This window comes from Crotalus tigris, unplaced genomic scaffold (genome assembly GCF_016545835.1).
Source record: "Crotalus tigris isolate CLP2741 ecotype Arizona unplaced genomic scaffold, ASM1654583v1 scf7180000018308.1980950, whole genome shotgun sequence".
In the NCBI taxonomy this organism is placed as follows: Eukaryota; Metazoa; Chordata; class Lepidosauria; order Squamata; family Viperidae; genus Crotalus; species Crotalus tigris.
In genome coordinates, this window is record NW_024096936.1 from 1,243,653 (window position 1) to 1,260,503 (window position 16,851).

At 37.4% G+C, this 16,851-nt stretch overlaps 1 protein-coding gene across 2 annotated transcripts; it reads left to right on the plus strand.

Annotated features, from left to right (window-relative positions):
• Positions 1–587: 587 nt before the first annotated feature.
• Positions 588–16,540, plus strand: WEE1 (WEE1 G2 checkpoint kinase). Of its 2 annotated transcripts, none has more exons than XM_039350249.1 (11): positions 588–1,352; positions 7,720–7,928; positions 9,663–9,729; positions 9,825–9,997; positions 10,818–10,939; positions 12,488–12,634; positions 13,006–13,101; positions 13,189–13,274; positions 13,443–13,613; positions 13,705–13,850; positions 15,068–16,540. In XM_039350249.1, the coding sequence occupies exons 1-11, from the start codon at positions 768–770 to the stop codon at positions 15,216–15,218; spliced, it is 1,953 nt and encodes a 650-aa protein (XP_039206183.1). In that variant the 5' UTR covers positions 588–767; the 3' UTR covers positions 15,219–16,540. The 2 variants fall into 2 exon arrangements, with proteins under 2 accessions (XP_039206183.1, XP_039206184.1); XM_039350250.1 differs by lacking the exon at positions 588–1,352 and adding an exon at positions 1,372–1,847.
• Positions 16,541–16,851: the final 311 nt, after the last annotated feature.

Below are 16,851 nucleotides of genomic sequence, written 5' to 3' on the forward strand. Positions count from 1 at the left end.
ATTTAGTTGCGAGGTTAAATCATTCCAGCCAGATTGGCAATGTTTGGTCTCAACGTGAGACTCACTGAGCTAAGCGAGCGCTGATTCAGCTTCTCAGACTTATAAAACTGTTTGCCTCGGGCAAAGCTCATCCAAAAGGAAAGGGGCCTTAAATTAAAACAACTGGGAAATTGATGACACATAATGACTACAACGCGCAGTTTCGGGCCACTCTAGAGGCTGGGTTTTCCATCTGAGTCAGCCCCCCACAGCTCGAGGACCCACTTGAAATCCTCCTTTATCTCCCCAGCGCGCTTCCGCCAAGATCAAATACTAAACTTCCAGCCACGTTTACGCCTTTCAAACACTTTCCCTCTTTCATTCAGACAGCAACCACCACCCCCGCACGCACACACACACACAAACCCACAAATAAACCAGCTCCTCCCTCTTTCACCCCCCGAATTCGCGCCAAATGATCGCTGATGTCATCACGTAGGGCCCCACCTCTCGCCACTGGTGTTTTCAAACGGAGGGGGCGTGTGTGATTGGCCAGTGTGACCAGCACGTGACTAACGGTCGCGGGAAAGCCGCGGAGTCTGAACGGGCGATTCTGTGGTCGGGTGGAGAGCGCTGGAGGTTTTCGGACAAACTGGAACCTCGTCGGGTGACTGTGTGAACCCTCGCCGGAGGAGAATCTGACCGCAGGGGGGCAGGATTTGGCCTGTCAAGGTGCCTGTCTGAACGGAAGCCTCGGGAGGGACAGAATAGCGTGTACGATCTCAGCCATGAGTTTCCTGAGCCGGCAGCAGCCGCCGCTGGCCACGGGGGCGCGGCGCCTTACGGTCCGGAGGGCTGCGGCCCCTATCCGGCAGAAACTACTTTTCCCGGGAGGTGGAAGCGACTGCGAGGAGGAGGAAGAAGAGGAAGAAGGCGGCTATGAGGAGGAAGAGGAGGGCGGCGGCAGCGGCAACAGCACCGGGGAAGACTCGGCCTTTCAGGAAGCCGACTCGCCTCTTTCGGTCAGCCGTACCCCGGCTCGGCGGGAGCCTCAGCCACCGCATACTCCCGAGGAGGTTGGAAGGAGGGAACTGGCCTCGACCGCGCTCCCGGGTGAGGAAGGGGACTCGTGGGAAGAGGAAGGCTTCGGGTCTTCGTCCCCCGTGAAATCCCCCGGAGCTTATTTCATGGCTGGCTCGCCGCCGCTGAAGGGTCCTCGCCGTTTTTACGGTCAGTCGTCGCCACCGCGAGCAGATACAGTCCGGTACCGGGAACAGCAGAATCCCAGTTCTCCTTTGCCCGAGTACCCCGGCACACCGCCGCACAAGACCTTCCGCAAGTTGCGCCTCTTCGATACTCCGCATACGCCGAAGGTGAGAGAGGGGGTTGGCGGGGCAAGGCCCCGGAGGGAAGACAATGGTGAGGTGGGCGGAACGCAGCCCGTGGGCCGACGAGAAGCACTTTCCTTCTGCCGCCGGTGGAGGGCACGTGGACGTGGGTGACGTGTGAACCTCGGGCGAGTTTAGGTGGTCGATCCTCTGCCTGGCGGGTAGATCCTTTGGCTTCCTCCCTGACCGTGACCTCTTGGCCTTTGGTGTGGTCAGAATAAAGTCAGTATTGTCTGGTTTGGAAAAAGAATTGTTTTCAGGGAAGACAGCAAGAGGCGCTCTTGGATTAACTGCCACGCCCCCTTTCTGTCTTTTGTCCGTTTTTCTGCGGAGGACATTTCAAAGGGATTATCCATTGGTGCCAGACAGGTTTAGAGTGTTTCACTGCGGGTACTTTTTGCTCCGTTAAACGTTACGAAGAGAGAAAGAAGCTGACCAGTGCCAACTTCTGTGGGCAAGGCAAAAGGCAATTTTCAAGAAGTAAGATGGAATTTTAACCTTCAGTTTATTTAGATGGATTTTCCTCTTGTGTGTAATGATGAGGTCATGTTTCACACATACAGCTTCTCTCATCATGTATTTTAATGTCCTACGTGCCATTGTACCTGTGGTTTGATATTTTGCTGCAGGTAGCGGTATAAGATGCAGACAAGCTCCGCTAAAGACAGTAGATTTGAAGTCATCAGGTTCCTTTTAAATTCTGGCAGTCCTTCATTTCTCAGTTCATAAATCAATGCCAAGAATAAGAGCTTTTTTTTTTTCTAGTGCCAAACCCTTGTATCATAATTGTTATGTAACAGATTTGCTTGCCTGTTACAAAAAAGTTGGCATCTTGGTAAGGCCTGCCCATGGATTGTCAGTTAAGATTATGTAACTAAACTAAAATTTGTAACAAAATAATTTCCCCCCACATTGTGAAGTATGTGGTAAATCCACTACAATTGACTTACAAAAGTACTCAACCTTTATGATCCTAATGCTGACCTTCTGGTTTGCTTAGTGATTTTGGAATGTTTACTTTCCTGAAAGAAATCAGTTCAAGGATCAGCAACCTTGAAAAGGAAATCAACCCTTTAAAAAAAAAAAAAAGAATAATGAGAAAGTTTTGTGATTTTTCTAAGCAAAGAATCTACTTTTAAAATGTATAAAATTTTCATGACAGTTTGTGAATTTTACATTATAAAGAAATCTGAGAGATGTAAAGTTTTAATAAACAAGTCAATTTTGAGACCATAATTGCTTGTTCTCAGAGTGCTTTTTGTTAAGATATAATGGTCAAGTTGTATGATGCTATAGAATCAATATTTTTATAACCGAAGTTAATTTTCGGTATATAGTTTGTGTATCAAATTGCTAAATAACAGCATACTATGAGGCTGGCTTTTATACTTAATGTTTTGCTGTCAATACTGTATGTATAAAATAAAGTATATCTTGAGAATGGAAGGCTATTTATTAGATATTTATCTCACCTTTATAAGTAACTCAAAGAGGTGAACATATGTAATAATCTTTCTTCATTCAATTTTCCCCAGAACAACCCTGTGAGGGGGATTGGATTGATAGTCACCCAGCTGGCTTTCATGCCTATTAAAATAATCTTAATATTCCAAATGAATTGTCAGGAAATATAACTATGATTTTACTATAATAAGACATGGCTTAAAGATTGAATTACTGAGATTGAATTACTGAGGTATATTCAGGAACCTATGAAGAATTGGGAAAACTTTAGGTGTATGGAAAGAAAGTGTATGTGTTTTGTGAAGATTCCACTGGAAATCATAGTCATGTTTTTATAACAGCTTTTGCTGTGAGTTTGTGGATCTATATAAATGGTTAAATGGTTTGAGTTTAGGATATCAGTCACTTTGTGCTCCTATTCTGCCCTAGATATTTCAAGGCCTAAATCAAGGTGATTGCAATCTTTTTCAGTGGGTGTTGTGCTACACATCTTCTATATGGCCTCTTTGATGGCTGTCACTAGAGTGATAGAACTGAAATATGGAGGTTTGAGTATTTTGAGGAGTCAAATGCTTGTCCTAAGACCTAAGCTTTGCAGAGGCTCTAAAACAGTGGTTCTCAACCTTTTAAATGCCGCGACCCCCCAACCGGTCGTAGGTTGAGGACTACCCAGCCAGTTGTAAGTCGAGGACTACCCAACCGGTCATAAGTCGAGGACTTTCCCTGCCCGGGAGCGCCGCACATGCATGGTGCCGCCCCCTGCGCCGGCCGAGGCATAGCTGGCAAGTGGCAGAGACAGAGCAGGCCGACCACCAGCTGGCCCAGCCCAAGGGAGGTAAGGCACCCGTTGGGCCCCACCCGTGCCAGCAACCCTCCCTGCGCCCGCCAGCCTCCCACCCCTGGCCCTCTTTTATTTACATTTTTAGTAGTTGCTCAGCAGGGAGGGGTAGAAACTTCCAGACAGCTCGCCTTCACTGCAGACAACTTGCAGCACCATTTGCAGAATGGGACTTTTGGCGGGCTCAGCAGGGCAGAGACAGCCTGGACAATTCCTACTGGCTTTTGAAAGCCAATAGAATTAGACTCTATTCAAGAGAATCTATTCTATTGACTTTCAAAAGCCAATAGAATAAAAGGGAGTAGCACAGCTAAGGAAAAGGGGAAAAAAATGGCGGACTGTGTTATTTGGCGACCCCTGTGAAATGGTTGTTCGACCCCAAATGGGGTCGCAACCCACAGGTTGAGAACCGCTGCTCTAAAATCTATTTTATCCTCTAATTTCACTTATACTAGGTATAAAGGACAGTGTTAGTTTTCTGGAAAAAAAATACTTGTACCCAGTTTAGGAAATCACAAAGATTGTTGGAGATTAAAGTTTACCCACCTGAGCCATAACAGTGCCAAGGAGATAATTCATGATGTTCTAACAGACAGGGCTAGGCTGCATATGATGTTGCAATTTCCCCTTCTCTGTAGTCCCATTAAGTTTGTGAAATAATCTATCTCTGAGATTTGTCAAAGTCTTTGACTAAGTCTTCATTCCTGAATTTATTCCTAGTTTGTTGTTGGTTTAATTTTTGCTCAAAGTGGCCCTTTATTATACCTATAGAAAACACTATAGTATAGAAGAGTTGTAATAAATGTTGGCCACACTCAAAACAACTATTCCTTACAGGTGTGGAATCTCAGAGCTAAAAAACACCTTTCTACAGAGTTTAGCTAACTGCTAATAATCATAAAATGACTATACAAGTGAGAATTATGCAATAATCTGACAATATAAAGCTCAAATTATGAATAGGATAGAACAAATCACTCTAGTATGGTTTTTGCTGCAATTATAATTCACAAATAAGATATTTTTAAACCACTGTCAAAAAGGGATCAGAGCTTAATGCATTGATTTTGCTTATGGGGAGGACATAGCAATCATGTAATCCTAAAATGTTGCAACCATCATAAATACATGCCGATTGCCAAGTGCCCAGGAAAACTGTGATGGTCATAAATACAAGAACTGGTTATAAGTCACTTTTATCAGCATTCTTATAACTTTGAATGATCACTAAATGAATATTTATAAGTCAAGGACTACCTGTAGTACATTTTGGCTTATCTCAAAAAGCTAAGCTGGTTAGCTCTGTTACTTGGATAAAGACTCACTAGGACAGTGATAGCGAACCTATGGCATGTGTGCCAGAGGCAGCACTCAGAGCCCTCTCTGTAGGCACACCTGCCACCACCGCCAGCTCATGCAGATCCATTAGGCCACCGCTGGTGCCCGGAGTGGCAGCCCCACCCAGCACAAAGGAGGCGAAGCAGCTGGCTAGCAAGCTCAAGTAGAGGTGGTAGAGCACACCCCCATGCGCTCGCTGGCCTCTGTGTGCGGGAGCTGATGGTGTCAGGCAGCAGCTGCCCCTGCCTCGCTTTGCCCCGCAGCAATGGCACCTCTGCCTCACCCCACAGGACGAGCCTCCTGACCACTGCCCCACCCACCAGAGACCTTCTGGATCTTCCCCAATCCTGCCCAGCCCCCACAGGAGTCACCCCATGAGTAATATCAAGGCAACCGCACCCACCCCAGCCATGCCCACTCAGTCTGCCATGCCTACTCAGTGGGCCATGCCCACCCCCACCCCCCTGAGGGCACCATAATGCTGATGCGGCCCTGGCACTTTGCGATAAATAAGTGGGTTTTGGGTTGCGGTTTGGGCACTCGGTCTCTAAAAGGTTCACCATCACTGTGTGTATTCTATAATTAATGGATCTCCTGTATTGATATTATTAGGAATTCTTATATTTGTTGCTTGCTACATCAATTTTTTATATTTATCAAAGGATTCAAAGCTTTAGTAAGTAGAACATACATAGAAGAAATATATACATACATACATATATACAGGTGTGCATCCATTTTCAGCCATGAGTGGATTTGTGTAGAATCAGACTATGTAATCTGATTAATACTGTATGTATTTTAATTTTACTTAAACTGAGAGAGATCTGAGTTGTAACATTTTTTCTGGACAAATCTGTTACTGACAGAAGAAATTCATGAAGGTTAGAGTATATAATTATTGCTGGAAATGTTAGATTTTTGTATATCAATTCTGATTTTCAATATGGACATCTTCAAAATGAGGGAGAAAAACTTTCAGCTTTTTTAAATTCATAAGTAGTTCTTGAATTCCTTCAACTATTCTAGGTTATTTGGTTAAGATGAGTGGAATCTTCTTTCTGCGGTTCTGAAAAATAATCATTAATTTCAACTGGAATTAAATCAATCACTCAGGACACTGAACTACCCACTCAACAAGATCAATAGAGCCAGTTCAGTTTCCAGAGAGGACTTATTAAAAAAAGCAGACAACAGAAAAAGAGAATACCACTAGTTAACTACAGCTCAAGTTACTGAAACACATTATGAATAGATTACAGTCTTATATTGGACAATGACACTGCACATTTTCTGGTACTGATAGACCCATTCTTACATATGGATAATCACATTCTCCCAAGCAACAAGAAACTACAGGAAAAGAATGCAAGCATGAGTACACACCTTCCAACAAACCTGATATATACTTTGGTCCATTTCCACACCAACAAGTACACACACAAGATGAGGGACACTTTCACTTGTTCTTCCTCTAGTGTGGTATATGTGGTATATGTTGTCATTTGCCAGAATCCCTCTGGATTCTACATAGGACAAATGGGCAAGCTTGCACAAAAGAATTAATGGGTACAAGTTTGATATCAGGACACAAAACAAGAAAAAAAAGTATATTGGAGCATTTTAAACCGCCCAGGAGACTATAGCAGACCTCAGTGTGACTGTTAAAGGAGAACTTTAACAGCATCATTGAGTGAAAACTCCCATGCATCAAAAAGTTTTAGGCAATGTCAGAAGATCTCATCAAACACAGTGAGTTTTTAACATATAATTAATAATTGATGTGGTACTTGTAATTTGTCTCCCTCCCCTATCTTTCCCCAATTTAGTCTTATATCAGGCCACTCTATGCATTTATTGAAGTAAGCAGCAGCTCATAAAAGCTATATCTTTTAATAAAATTTGTTAAGAAATACTATTACCGTATTTTCCGGCGTATAAGATGACTTTCTAGGCATGGAAATCGGCGCCGAAGTCGGGGGTCGTCTTATACGCCGAGTCACTTTATATGCCGGAAATTACGGTAGTACTTTTTTAGTCTTTGAAAGTTTGCCAAAATTTGCTTAAATATTTTCATTTTTGTTTGTTGAGATAGATACTCTCATTGTGGAAATAATACCTTACATCTAATCATTAGGAATAGTGATTAGGAATTCCTTCCAATTCAAATATAACAAGAAGGTGAGAGTAACATTTGTGAAGGACATGAACTCCTGTAGCCAAGTGTAGAAACTGAATTGGCAAAATCTGCCACATGTCCAGAGAGATTAGGGAAGGCAGACCTTCTCCACATGCCTTATCAGCCATTTATATCCTGATTTTTTTTTATAAGCCTGTCTTTTACATGGCAGGATTTTCTGGTGAAAAAACATTACAATTTTATTGCTGGCTAGAAACTTTTAAAGACTTAATATTAAGCATTATTGATGGTTTTTACACTGTGTCTTGGCTTGAGTTTCAAGACATACTGATAGAAAATAATTTCTCTGCCAGCTAAAATAGCTAAAAATGGCTTTGATTGTACCTTAACTCAGAAAATATCTGCATATTCCACAGTACTTCTTACCATAATGATTTGTTTTGTTCATTGTCAGAGGACCAGAAGCCAATTTATACTGTAGTGTGTGTCAGAAAGAAAGCACAAGGAAGCTGTTTATGACAAGAATAAGGATGTATTACATTTTAAATGCTCATGTCATATTGGTTTTTCAGAGTCTCCTTTGTCGAGCTGAAGGAATGGGCTCGAGTTCAGCTAAACTTCGAGGTGGCTCTCTCTTTATGAATGTTGGAAAACTAGTAAAACAGGAATGTGATATGGGACAAGCCCCTCATGTGAACATTAATCCCTTTACTCCGGACTCTGTCTTTCTTCAATCTTCAGTTGGACAGTGTCGAAGAAGAAAGAGAACACATTGGAATGAGTGAGTATCATAACTGATCTTTGATACATCAGGGATATTTTTAAAAAATGCTATTAAAACCATTAGTTGAGATCTTACAAAATATAATTCTGCAACTTAGTGTCTTCCAGATGTGTTGTACAATCTGTATTATACTTAACAACGGTCTTGACTAATCTAACCTGCTATACTTATATTGAAATATAATTCTTACAATTGCCAGCCAAAGGCCCACCTTGAAAAAGAAAATGGATTTTGTCTATACCATCTTACAGATTCATAGTGAACAATGAGTAGTAAATAGGCTTTAAGAATATGAGTGGCAGTAATAGAGAATTTCTGTGGTTGCTTGAAGGGATAAAAATAGCTGCTTAACAGAATTTTAGGATTAAAGTAGATATGATTTGGATTGGTTTGGATTATTTTTTTTTATTGAATTTTTTAAAATTTTACAAAAAACAAAGCAACCCACCCCCAAACCTCCCCAACCCTCCCGTTCCCTCCCCCCGACCTTCCCAGAGCTGAACATAGGCTTAATTAAAATTTCTTCAAATAATCTTAAAAAAGAGAAATATAAACCATGAATAAATCTAAATATTAAATACATTAATTAAACAAACTATAAGATAATTAACAATAATATATATATATATATAAAAAACATAAATACCAAAAAAATAATACTTAAAAAAAAGAATAAAGAAAAGACAAAAAAAATATTAAAAAAAATATAATAAGAATAAAAAATAAAAATAAAAAAAGGAAATAAAATCTATAAGATATGATTGGTTTGGATTATTATGTTGTATTTTATTTAAACTCTAATCTATGAACATGAGATCAATTATAACTGGATTTATACATTGCACTAAATCAAAATGGTTTATTAACAAATTGTTGGCTTAATGTATAAACCTAAGCATTGTTTATGACATATGTAAAATCCCTCATTGTATATTAAATCATGGTTTCAGTATTCAGATTATGATTTAGCAAAACATTTCAAACCATCTGTGTTGAAAGTAACAATTACTTAAAGTATCTTTACAATGACAATTTTGCTTTCTATTAAGGCACAGTAAAGGAAAGTTAAATGATAGTTAACAGACCAAGAAAAATAGCCCCTAGTTTATGGAACATAATAGGGAATTCTGGCTAAACTAGAATTGATATGGACCCCCTCCTCCCCATGTGTCACTGTTATCAAAATTGCTGCATGTTTAGCTTCTTTGTTTGGTTTATTGATACCATGATTTTCTGTGTTTACTCTAAGCTATTACCTCCACATTATGAAGATAAAGAGATGTGTGATATTTATATCAGGAGAAACGTACTGATTGGTTCTTGATTAAAAATTGCTAGTATAAGTGGGCTTATTGTTTAAGAAAGAAGCTTAAGTTTTTCTCTATGGATCAGATTTCTATTTTTATTTATTCAAAACAAATTCAAAAATAAATCACATTTTGTTCAATTTATATTCCTACTCTTTTTTTTTTTCTTTTAAATAATTCCATTCCTCATTTGACTTTTTCACTGCTTCACAGAGATATCTTACTCTGGTCAAATGCTGTGGTATCAGCATAATACAGTAAGAAACAATTCTACCTCAAGGAATGAATTTCATTTAAGATTCTCTGTACTCTCCTAGCATTATTCATCCTATATTCATCTTGCTTCTGAATGAATAATATATTACTTAGAAAAATTTCTTGGAAAGTTAAGTCATTGTATTTCTGTATATATTTATATTTTTAGCTCCTGTGATGAAGACATGGAAGCAAGTGATGGAGAACTTGAGGATGAAACTGTCAGACCTGCCAAGGTAAAATAAAAGAAATTCCATAAAACCACTTGTTTCTAAATAAATACATTTCAGTGACAGTGAATTTAGTAGTGTTTATGTCTACACGATTTTAGCGGATCAGCATAACAGAAAGCAATATGAAATCACGATATGCCACAGAATTTCATGAATTGGAGAAGATTGGTTCTGGAGAATTTGGTTCTGTATTCAAATGTGTGAAAAGGCTTGATGGTTGCATCTATGCAATAAAGCGATCTAAGAAACCATTGGCTGGCTCAGTTGATGAGTAAGTATTAGTAACGATTTAAATGCAAAATATTTTGTTACATTTTGCTTCTGTGCCTATAATTCATCTAAAAATCTATAATAATGTTTGTGCAGTTAGGTTAATGAATTGTTTGTACTTGAAAAAATGATGTATAGTTGTGCATACCATTTTTGTATCAAAATAATTAACATAGATCCACTAATATGCAGTATCTGGAACAATCCTAAATATAACAGTAGCTCCTTTCTAGGGATGTTCAAAATGTTCCATGAACAGGTCAGTCACTCAGATGTTTGGGATGAGGTCATGGGATGAGGTAATGGAAAAGGGCAAGGTTGTTAATAGTAGGTAAGGAAGTTGTCTGGAAAGATTGGGGCAGGATAGTTATGCCAATTGCGCAAGTTGCAATTAATGCAAATTGCAGTTCCTAAGCAAAAGGAAGAGTCTAGAAAAAGTAGAGTTGGGGGAAGACTGGCACTTAGGCCATTGAAAAAAAGTAGGACCAAAGATAAGGAGCCTTGCTATATTTACCCCATTAGACTTTCCAGATTTTGTTCTGGGATTTGGTTTGGCCAGACCATAAAGTACCTGAAGTGGTCCAGGCATATCTTTAACTCACAATTTGTTTGCCTCATGCAACAAACATTGTTTCCTGTACACTCCTATGTGTTTAGTTGAAGTTTTGCCTAAATTGCATAACTCGATTGCATTATGCAGAATAATCCAAAAATTATTACAGTAGTGAAATGACCAGAATTCTATCTAATTGACAACTTAATATTTAATAATGACAGCTTAATGTTTGGTGAAATTGTATTTTTTTTTTCCAATATGATAGGCAAAATGCTCTTAGAGAAGTTTATGCTCATGCAGTTTTGGGACAGCATTCACATGTAGTTAGATACTTCTCTGCTTGGGCTGAAGATGATCATATGCTTATTCAGAATGAATATTGTAATGGTAAGTAAGGTTTTGTTCTAACAACTGTGGAAAAATAACCATAGTAGGTTGTTAAGCAAGTGGCTTAGAAAGGTAAACAGTATATTTATTGCCTGTTACAGATTTGTCAATCCTTGTTACCTTAAAATAAAAACTTTTTTAAGAAATATAGTAAGAATTTAGGATTTCAGTTTCAGTAATTTGTATAGGTGTTTGAATATGTGATTACAGTTATGACAGAGCAGAATAAAAATGGAAGAACTATAATACATTAAATCATCAAAGCTTAATTATAATAAAATTATGCATATTAAATAAAATGAGATAGGAAGCTTTTCTTTCAAATATTAAAAGACAAACTTTTCTTCTCCTGAGCTAGAAATAGTTGTCTATTTTGCTTGATGGGTCTATATATCTAGGCTGATTATTTCAAATTTCCTGACTAAAAAAATAAAAATTGAAGTAATATTGTACTATTAGTAACTAACTAATGTGATTCAGCTTCAACTGAAACTGTAAAATTAAATAATGAAATACATTTTCTCTGCTGCTAATTCTGTTTTATATTAATTGTGAGAGACTCCAGTTATATCTCTCAAAACAGATATATTAAAGCATCATTTTTTTATTCCACAATGGAAATGTAGGCTCAGCTGACAACAGCTGACAGTTTTGGCTTCATATGGAAGCCAAAATTATAACTTCTCCCTGTCTTACTACTACTTGGTTTTCTGGTGAGCATGCCACAGTTCTGCACTTTGCTTTCCAAATTTTTTCCTTGCCTTCTGCTCCAGTGATATATTTTAATAATAAGCAGGATTTCAGCCCAGCCAATGGAAAAAGCTCATGTGGCATCTATGGAGCATCTAGTGATGCACCTGTAATGTAAAATAACATAAAATAGAGGAAGCTTTTGAAGATTTTGATACAAGCAAACTTGACTCTTAATTTAAAAAAAAGAAATGTTTTCTTTGCATATCAATAATTGTTAAATATTCCAAATGTTTTATATGCATTCATGAGCATCATTTAAACAAAATCTAGTAGGTTATTGTTAATATCTCCTTATTGCATATGAGTTAGAGAAGCCTAAAATAGTAAGTTTTCTAAGATTATTATTAGTTTGTAGTTTAGTCATTCCAGTTCATAGTTTTGGCTTCCACACTATTATTAAAAAGCATTTGATTGAAATCAGGCTTATTTATATTTGTGTGGATTTTGTAATTAAGTTCATTGTGAACTTGTACTTTAAAAAGTATAGATTTTCTCTAACACTGTATAACAAATTTTCCTTGTGCTACTTGCATCTAGAGTTAGCATGAACACAAAGTCTGAACTATATAGTTCCTATTTCTTCTTTATTGTGAACTCAATAGTGATCTTAAGCACATGTGCTTGGAGCTGTTTGGAATAGAGTGGCATAGAAATACCACAATAAACAAATCCATTCTGTAAGCCTATGGCTTCTATCAACATTATGAAGCCAAATATTTTTAAGAACAATTATTAAATATTACCTGCTAAACAGGATGTTTTTAATCCTTTAATGTATTTTAATTTTATATGCAGGGGGTAGTTTAGCTGATGCTATAAGTGAAAATTATAGAACTATGCGTTACTTTGGTGAACCAGAATTGAAAGATTTGCTACTACAAGTTGCTCGTGGTTTAAAGTACATCCATTCAATGTCACTGGTGCACATGGATATAAAACCTAGTAAGTACTATAAAATCTGATGTCTTCTGAATTGTAAGGATTTAATATTTTTCCATGATGAACATATACAGTATGTAGTATCAAAATGAATAATGAACCACACCTTAGCAACTGAAACTTTTCAAATCTAACTACAGAATACAGTGCAAAAGTTCTTTTTTGAAATATGTGGTTGGCCAACTGTTGTATTTGTTTTGGAAATATTTTTGTGAGATTAAGTTTGCTTGCTTTTTTAAAAATTTGGCTCTTTTTCAAGGTAGCTGTTAATACTAGTGTTCATTACTCAAAGAGGCACAATAGAGCGGTGAGAATTTTACCTCTGAAATTGATTTATATTTTGATACATGTTTTATAATTTTATTCCTTGGCAGGTAATATCTTCATATCTAGGACCTCAATTCCAACTACTATATCTGAAGAAGGAGATGAAGATGAATGGTCATCTAGCAGAGTTGTTTTTAAAATAGGTAGGAAATAGTAGAAATATATCTATTAATGCAAACCTTTTTTAATTTTGAGAAAGTAATTTTTTATCCTTTACTGTTTTAATAAAGGTGATCTTGGTCATGTCACCAGAATAGCCAGTCCTCAGGTGGAGGAAGGAGATAGTCGTTTCCTTGCCAATGAAGTTTTACAAGAGGTAATGCATTTTTAAATTATGCCAAAACAACTAATTTTGAATATCAAACTTTTCTAGATTTATAGAAGAAGGATTGTTTTAGATTTCTATACTGTGAATAAAGCTGGAATGTAGGGAAAATTGTTTAATCTGATGTCTTCTATTTATGGCAATTACTTTTTTCCCCAGAACTATAATTACTTGCCAAAAGCGGATATTTTTGCATTGGCATTAACTGTGGTTTGTGCTGCTGGGGCTGAACCATTGCCAGCCACTGGGGATCAATGGCATGAAATTCGACAAGGAAAATTACCCAAAATTCCACAAGTCCTTTCTCAAGATTTATTAGACTTGCTAAAAGTAAGTATAAGCATATATAGCAATAAACTACATATTTTCTCCATATATGAAGATGAAAACGGTAATCAAACATACCTTTAATCTATTTCAGGTTATGATAAACTCTGACCCAGAGAAAAGACCCTCAGCAGTTGCTCTAGTTAAGCATTCTGCATTGTTATCCACTGCTAGAAAGAGTGCTGACCAGTTACGAATAGAACTGAATGCTGAAAAGTTCAAAAACTCTTTGTTGCAGAAGTGAGTTTAATCTATACTATGCCTCTTTTAGTTTTAAGTACTGAGGAATAATATTGATAGTAAACAATTGTGCAACAAAATAAAGAGGTCTATAATTTTTCTGAAGCGTTAATACATAGGGATCTGAAATATAACATCAATATTTTGGCTTTAGAAATATAACTGCCAGTACAGAAGGAATGAAACTGATTTCTAAGTGTTTAAAGATAATGTGTTCGCTTGCTGTGGAAAGATAATGGGTGGGTTTTTTTTTTCTGCAAGAGACATGTTTATATCACCTTTTTAAAAAGAATGATGTAGAAGATGAGCAAAAATCCATCCTGGCTTCCAACCTTGGAAGATGGATGGTTTTCTAAAGTATTTTCAGTGTGGTTGATGAAATCAAAATTCAAAGATAATTTACAGAATGTAAATACAATACTATCATCAGAAGGAAAATAAGAATTCAGTGAATGTTCTAGTTGAATGTGAAAATTATCTATATGAGCGGCATGCCAGAGTTAGACTTGGTTTGAAAACTGGGAAGGAGTTCTGTGTAGAGTTCTGCAGATAATTAGATCTCTGGAGGTGTAGCCAGGTGATTTGACTTTTGGGCTTTAGTGGTGGATTAAAATAGAAAATTGGTTCTTGGATATCATCCTTCATGTGAGAAGTGGAAGGATGGAGGGCCATAATCAGGGTTTTGTATATTGGAATAGGATTGATCTAAGAGGATTATATTGAGAGTGATAGGAAGGGATCCTTGTTGGCTATTCTGTTTAAATGGCCAGGAAGGAATGTTAATTGTGTAAGAGAATGGTGGGTGGTTAGGGTGAGACTGAATATGTGTGATTTGGGATGTTCTAGTATTATTTATTGTGTATGTGGATAGTGGAAGGAGTATGATTCAGAGCAGTTTTTTTCCTGGGGTGGTGGGCACAAGAGAGAGTAAAATTGGTTGTGAAGAGTCAAGGAAGATAAGATGGGGATGCTACAAGAGTTATTCCATAAGAAGAGAGATCAAATTAAAGTTGGTGTGAAAAGAAGTAGCACAGCCCAAATGTACAGAGTGTTATGAATTGCTCCATTTCCAATTCATCACGTTGTAGAAGAGATAAAATATGTAGCAATGCCATTTATGTTATACCTTTGTTTCAGATTCTTTTTAATGATTTTAGATAACAATTTCTACAGTATTATCTGAAGGGAAATAACAGGGTTTTTTTTACCTTTTGCAGGGAGTTGAAGAAAGCACAAATGGCAAAGGCAGCTGCTGAGGAGCGAGCACAGTTTACAGATCGAATGACAACTAGATCTACAGCACAGAATAGAATCGCTCGTCTTACTGGGAAAAAAATGAACCGTTCAGTTAGTCTCACAATATATTAATGATTCTATTTCATAAACTGACAAAGGAAGATAATTGATTATTGCTGGATTGAATTAGGAACAGAAGAAAGGAATCTGTTTCTAATTTTTTATTTAATCACTGTCAATGGTTTTATAAAGAAACCTTATGCAATTCAAATTTTACAAGATGCAGTTAAACAATTATCTTTTTCTCTGCTTCTCCCAATATTTAAAAGTTACGTTCAAGATCTTCATTTGCTGGAAAAATAGCCACCGCCAAGTAAAATGGATTTCTCCTCAGTGTTCTGCACTCCCTAAATTTATTCTAGAGGGATTAGGATTGGGAGGGAAGGGGTTCTCTTGAGTAGATTTGGGAGGTGTTTTGTGGAGATGAAGAAAGGGCGATCCCAATGCACAAAGGAAGGCTGCTCAGAGAACACTGGATGGAGCCACTGCTGAACAGGCTTTTGACTATAGCATATATTATATCATCCAGAGCCAACCATTGGAATGGTGTGCTGCTTTTTTAGTTTTAATGCATTGTTAGAAAAGGCATTTTACTGATAATATAAAGAATTACTTTATAAATTGCTCCATCAGGCATGGAGATAAGAAGTGCCATGGAGAAAGTCTAAAGGACAACAAGCCAAACCATACCTGGTGTCAGGTAAATCTGTTGGGAATTTTATTCGTGGATTCAACTGGGAGCACTTTGTTAGGCATTGTTGCAAACCACAGGGGTAATCTTGTGGATACATGCCATGTGAAACTGCTGCTATTTTTAGTTTGTCTTGCTGTAAACTGTAGCATTAAAACAATCATTGTGTTAGTGGGCTTTCTTTTAAAAAATTATGTGAAAAAATATCAGAGCTGCTCTAGTGAAAGCAGTTTCCTTCTTTGAAGCTAGTGTACTGTGTACAGAGACAGCACACCAATTTTATATTTGAATTACATTATTAGTGTAAATGTCTTTTTTATAATTGTTTCTAATAAAAGTTGTCAAGTTAATCCCTCTCCCTTTTCTACTTTCTCTTCCCCCCTCTATTAATATGTGAATGTCACTGTTCTTATGTTTTACTATTTGTACATAAGTATACTGTTTTAACATTTTTCAAAATAACTGTATATAGTTGTTACATTGTACAACATAAAAGCTGTAGTTTGCCATTTCAGAAGATCGTATTCAAATTTATTTCAATTTTAGTTAAAAGAATAATATAATCAGTGCCCTAATCTGTTTCAATATTGCCAAAATAGATGCTATCTATTACTGGCTTTTTGGTTTCAACCGGTTTCCTACTTGAATGTTTCACTCTGTTTTCAATTAGCTTGAATCAAAATATTAAAGTGCCATTTGGAAATTAACATTGTCTTTTTTACGGGAAAGTGATACAAAGATTAAACATTTACCATTCTAGAAAAATATTCCTAGATCTGCTTAGGCCCATTGATGCAGTCCTGCTGTTCTCGACGGTATGTCTGCTGAGTTAATGCTTGATACTTTCGAAGCAGGATGTGACTTTCAGTACTCTTCATCCTGGATGTGTGTCAGTACACTGTAGATAACTCCTAAGTTAGATATATGCAGATAATAATAGGTTGCCCTACCAAGGTTGTCTCTGATTAGAAATCCTAACTTTCATAGAACAGCATCAAGATACTTGGGATAAAA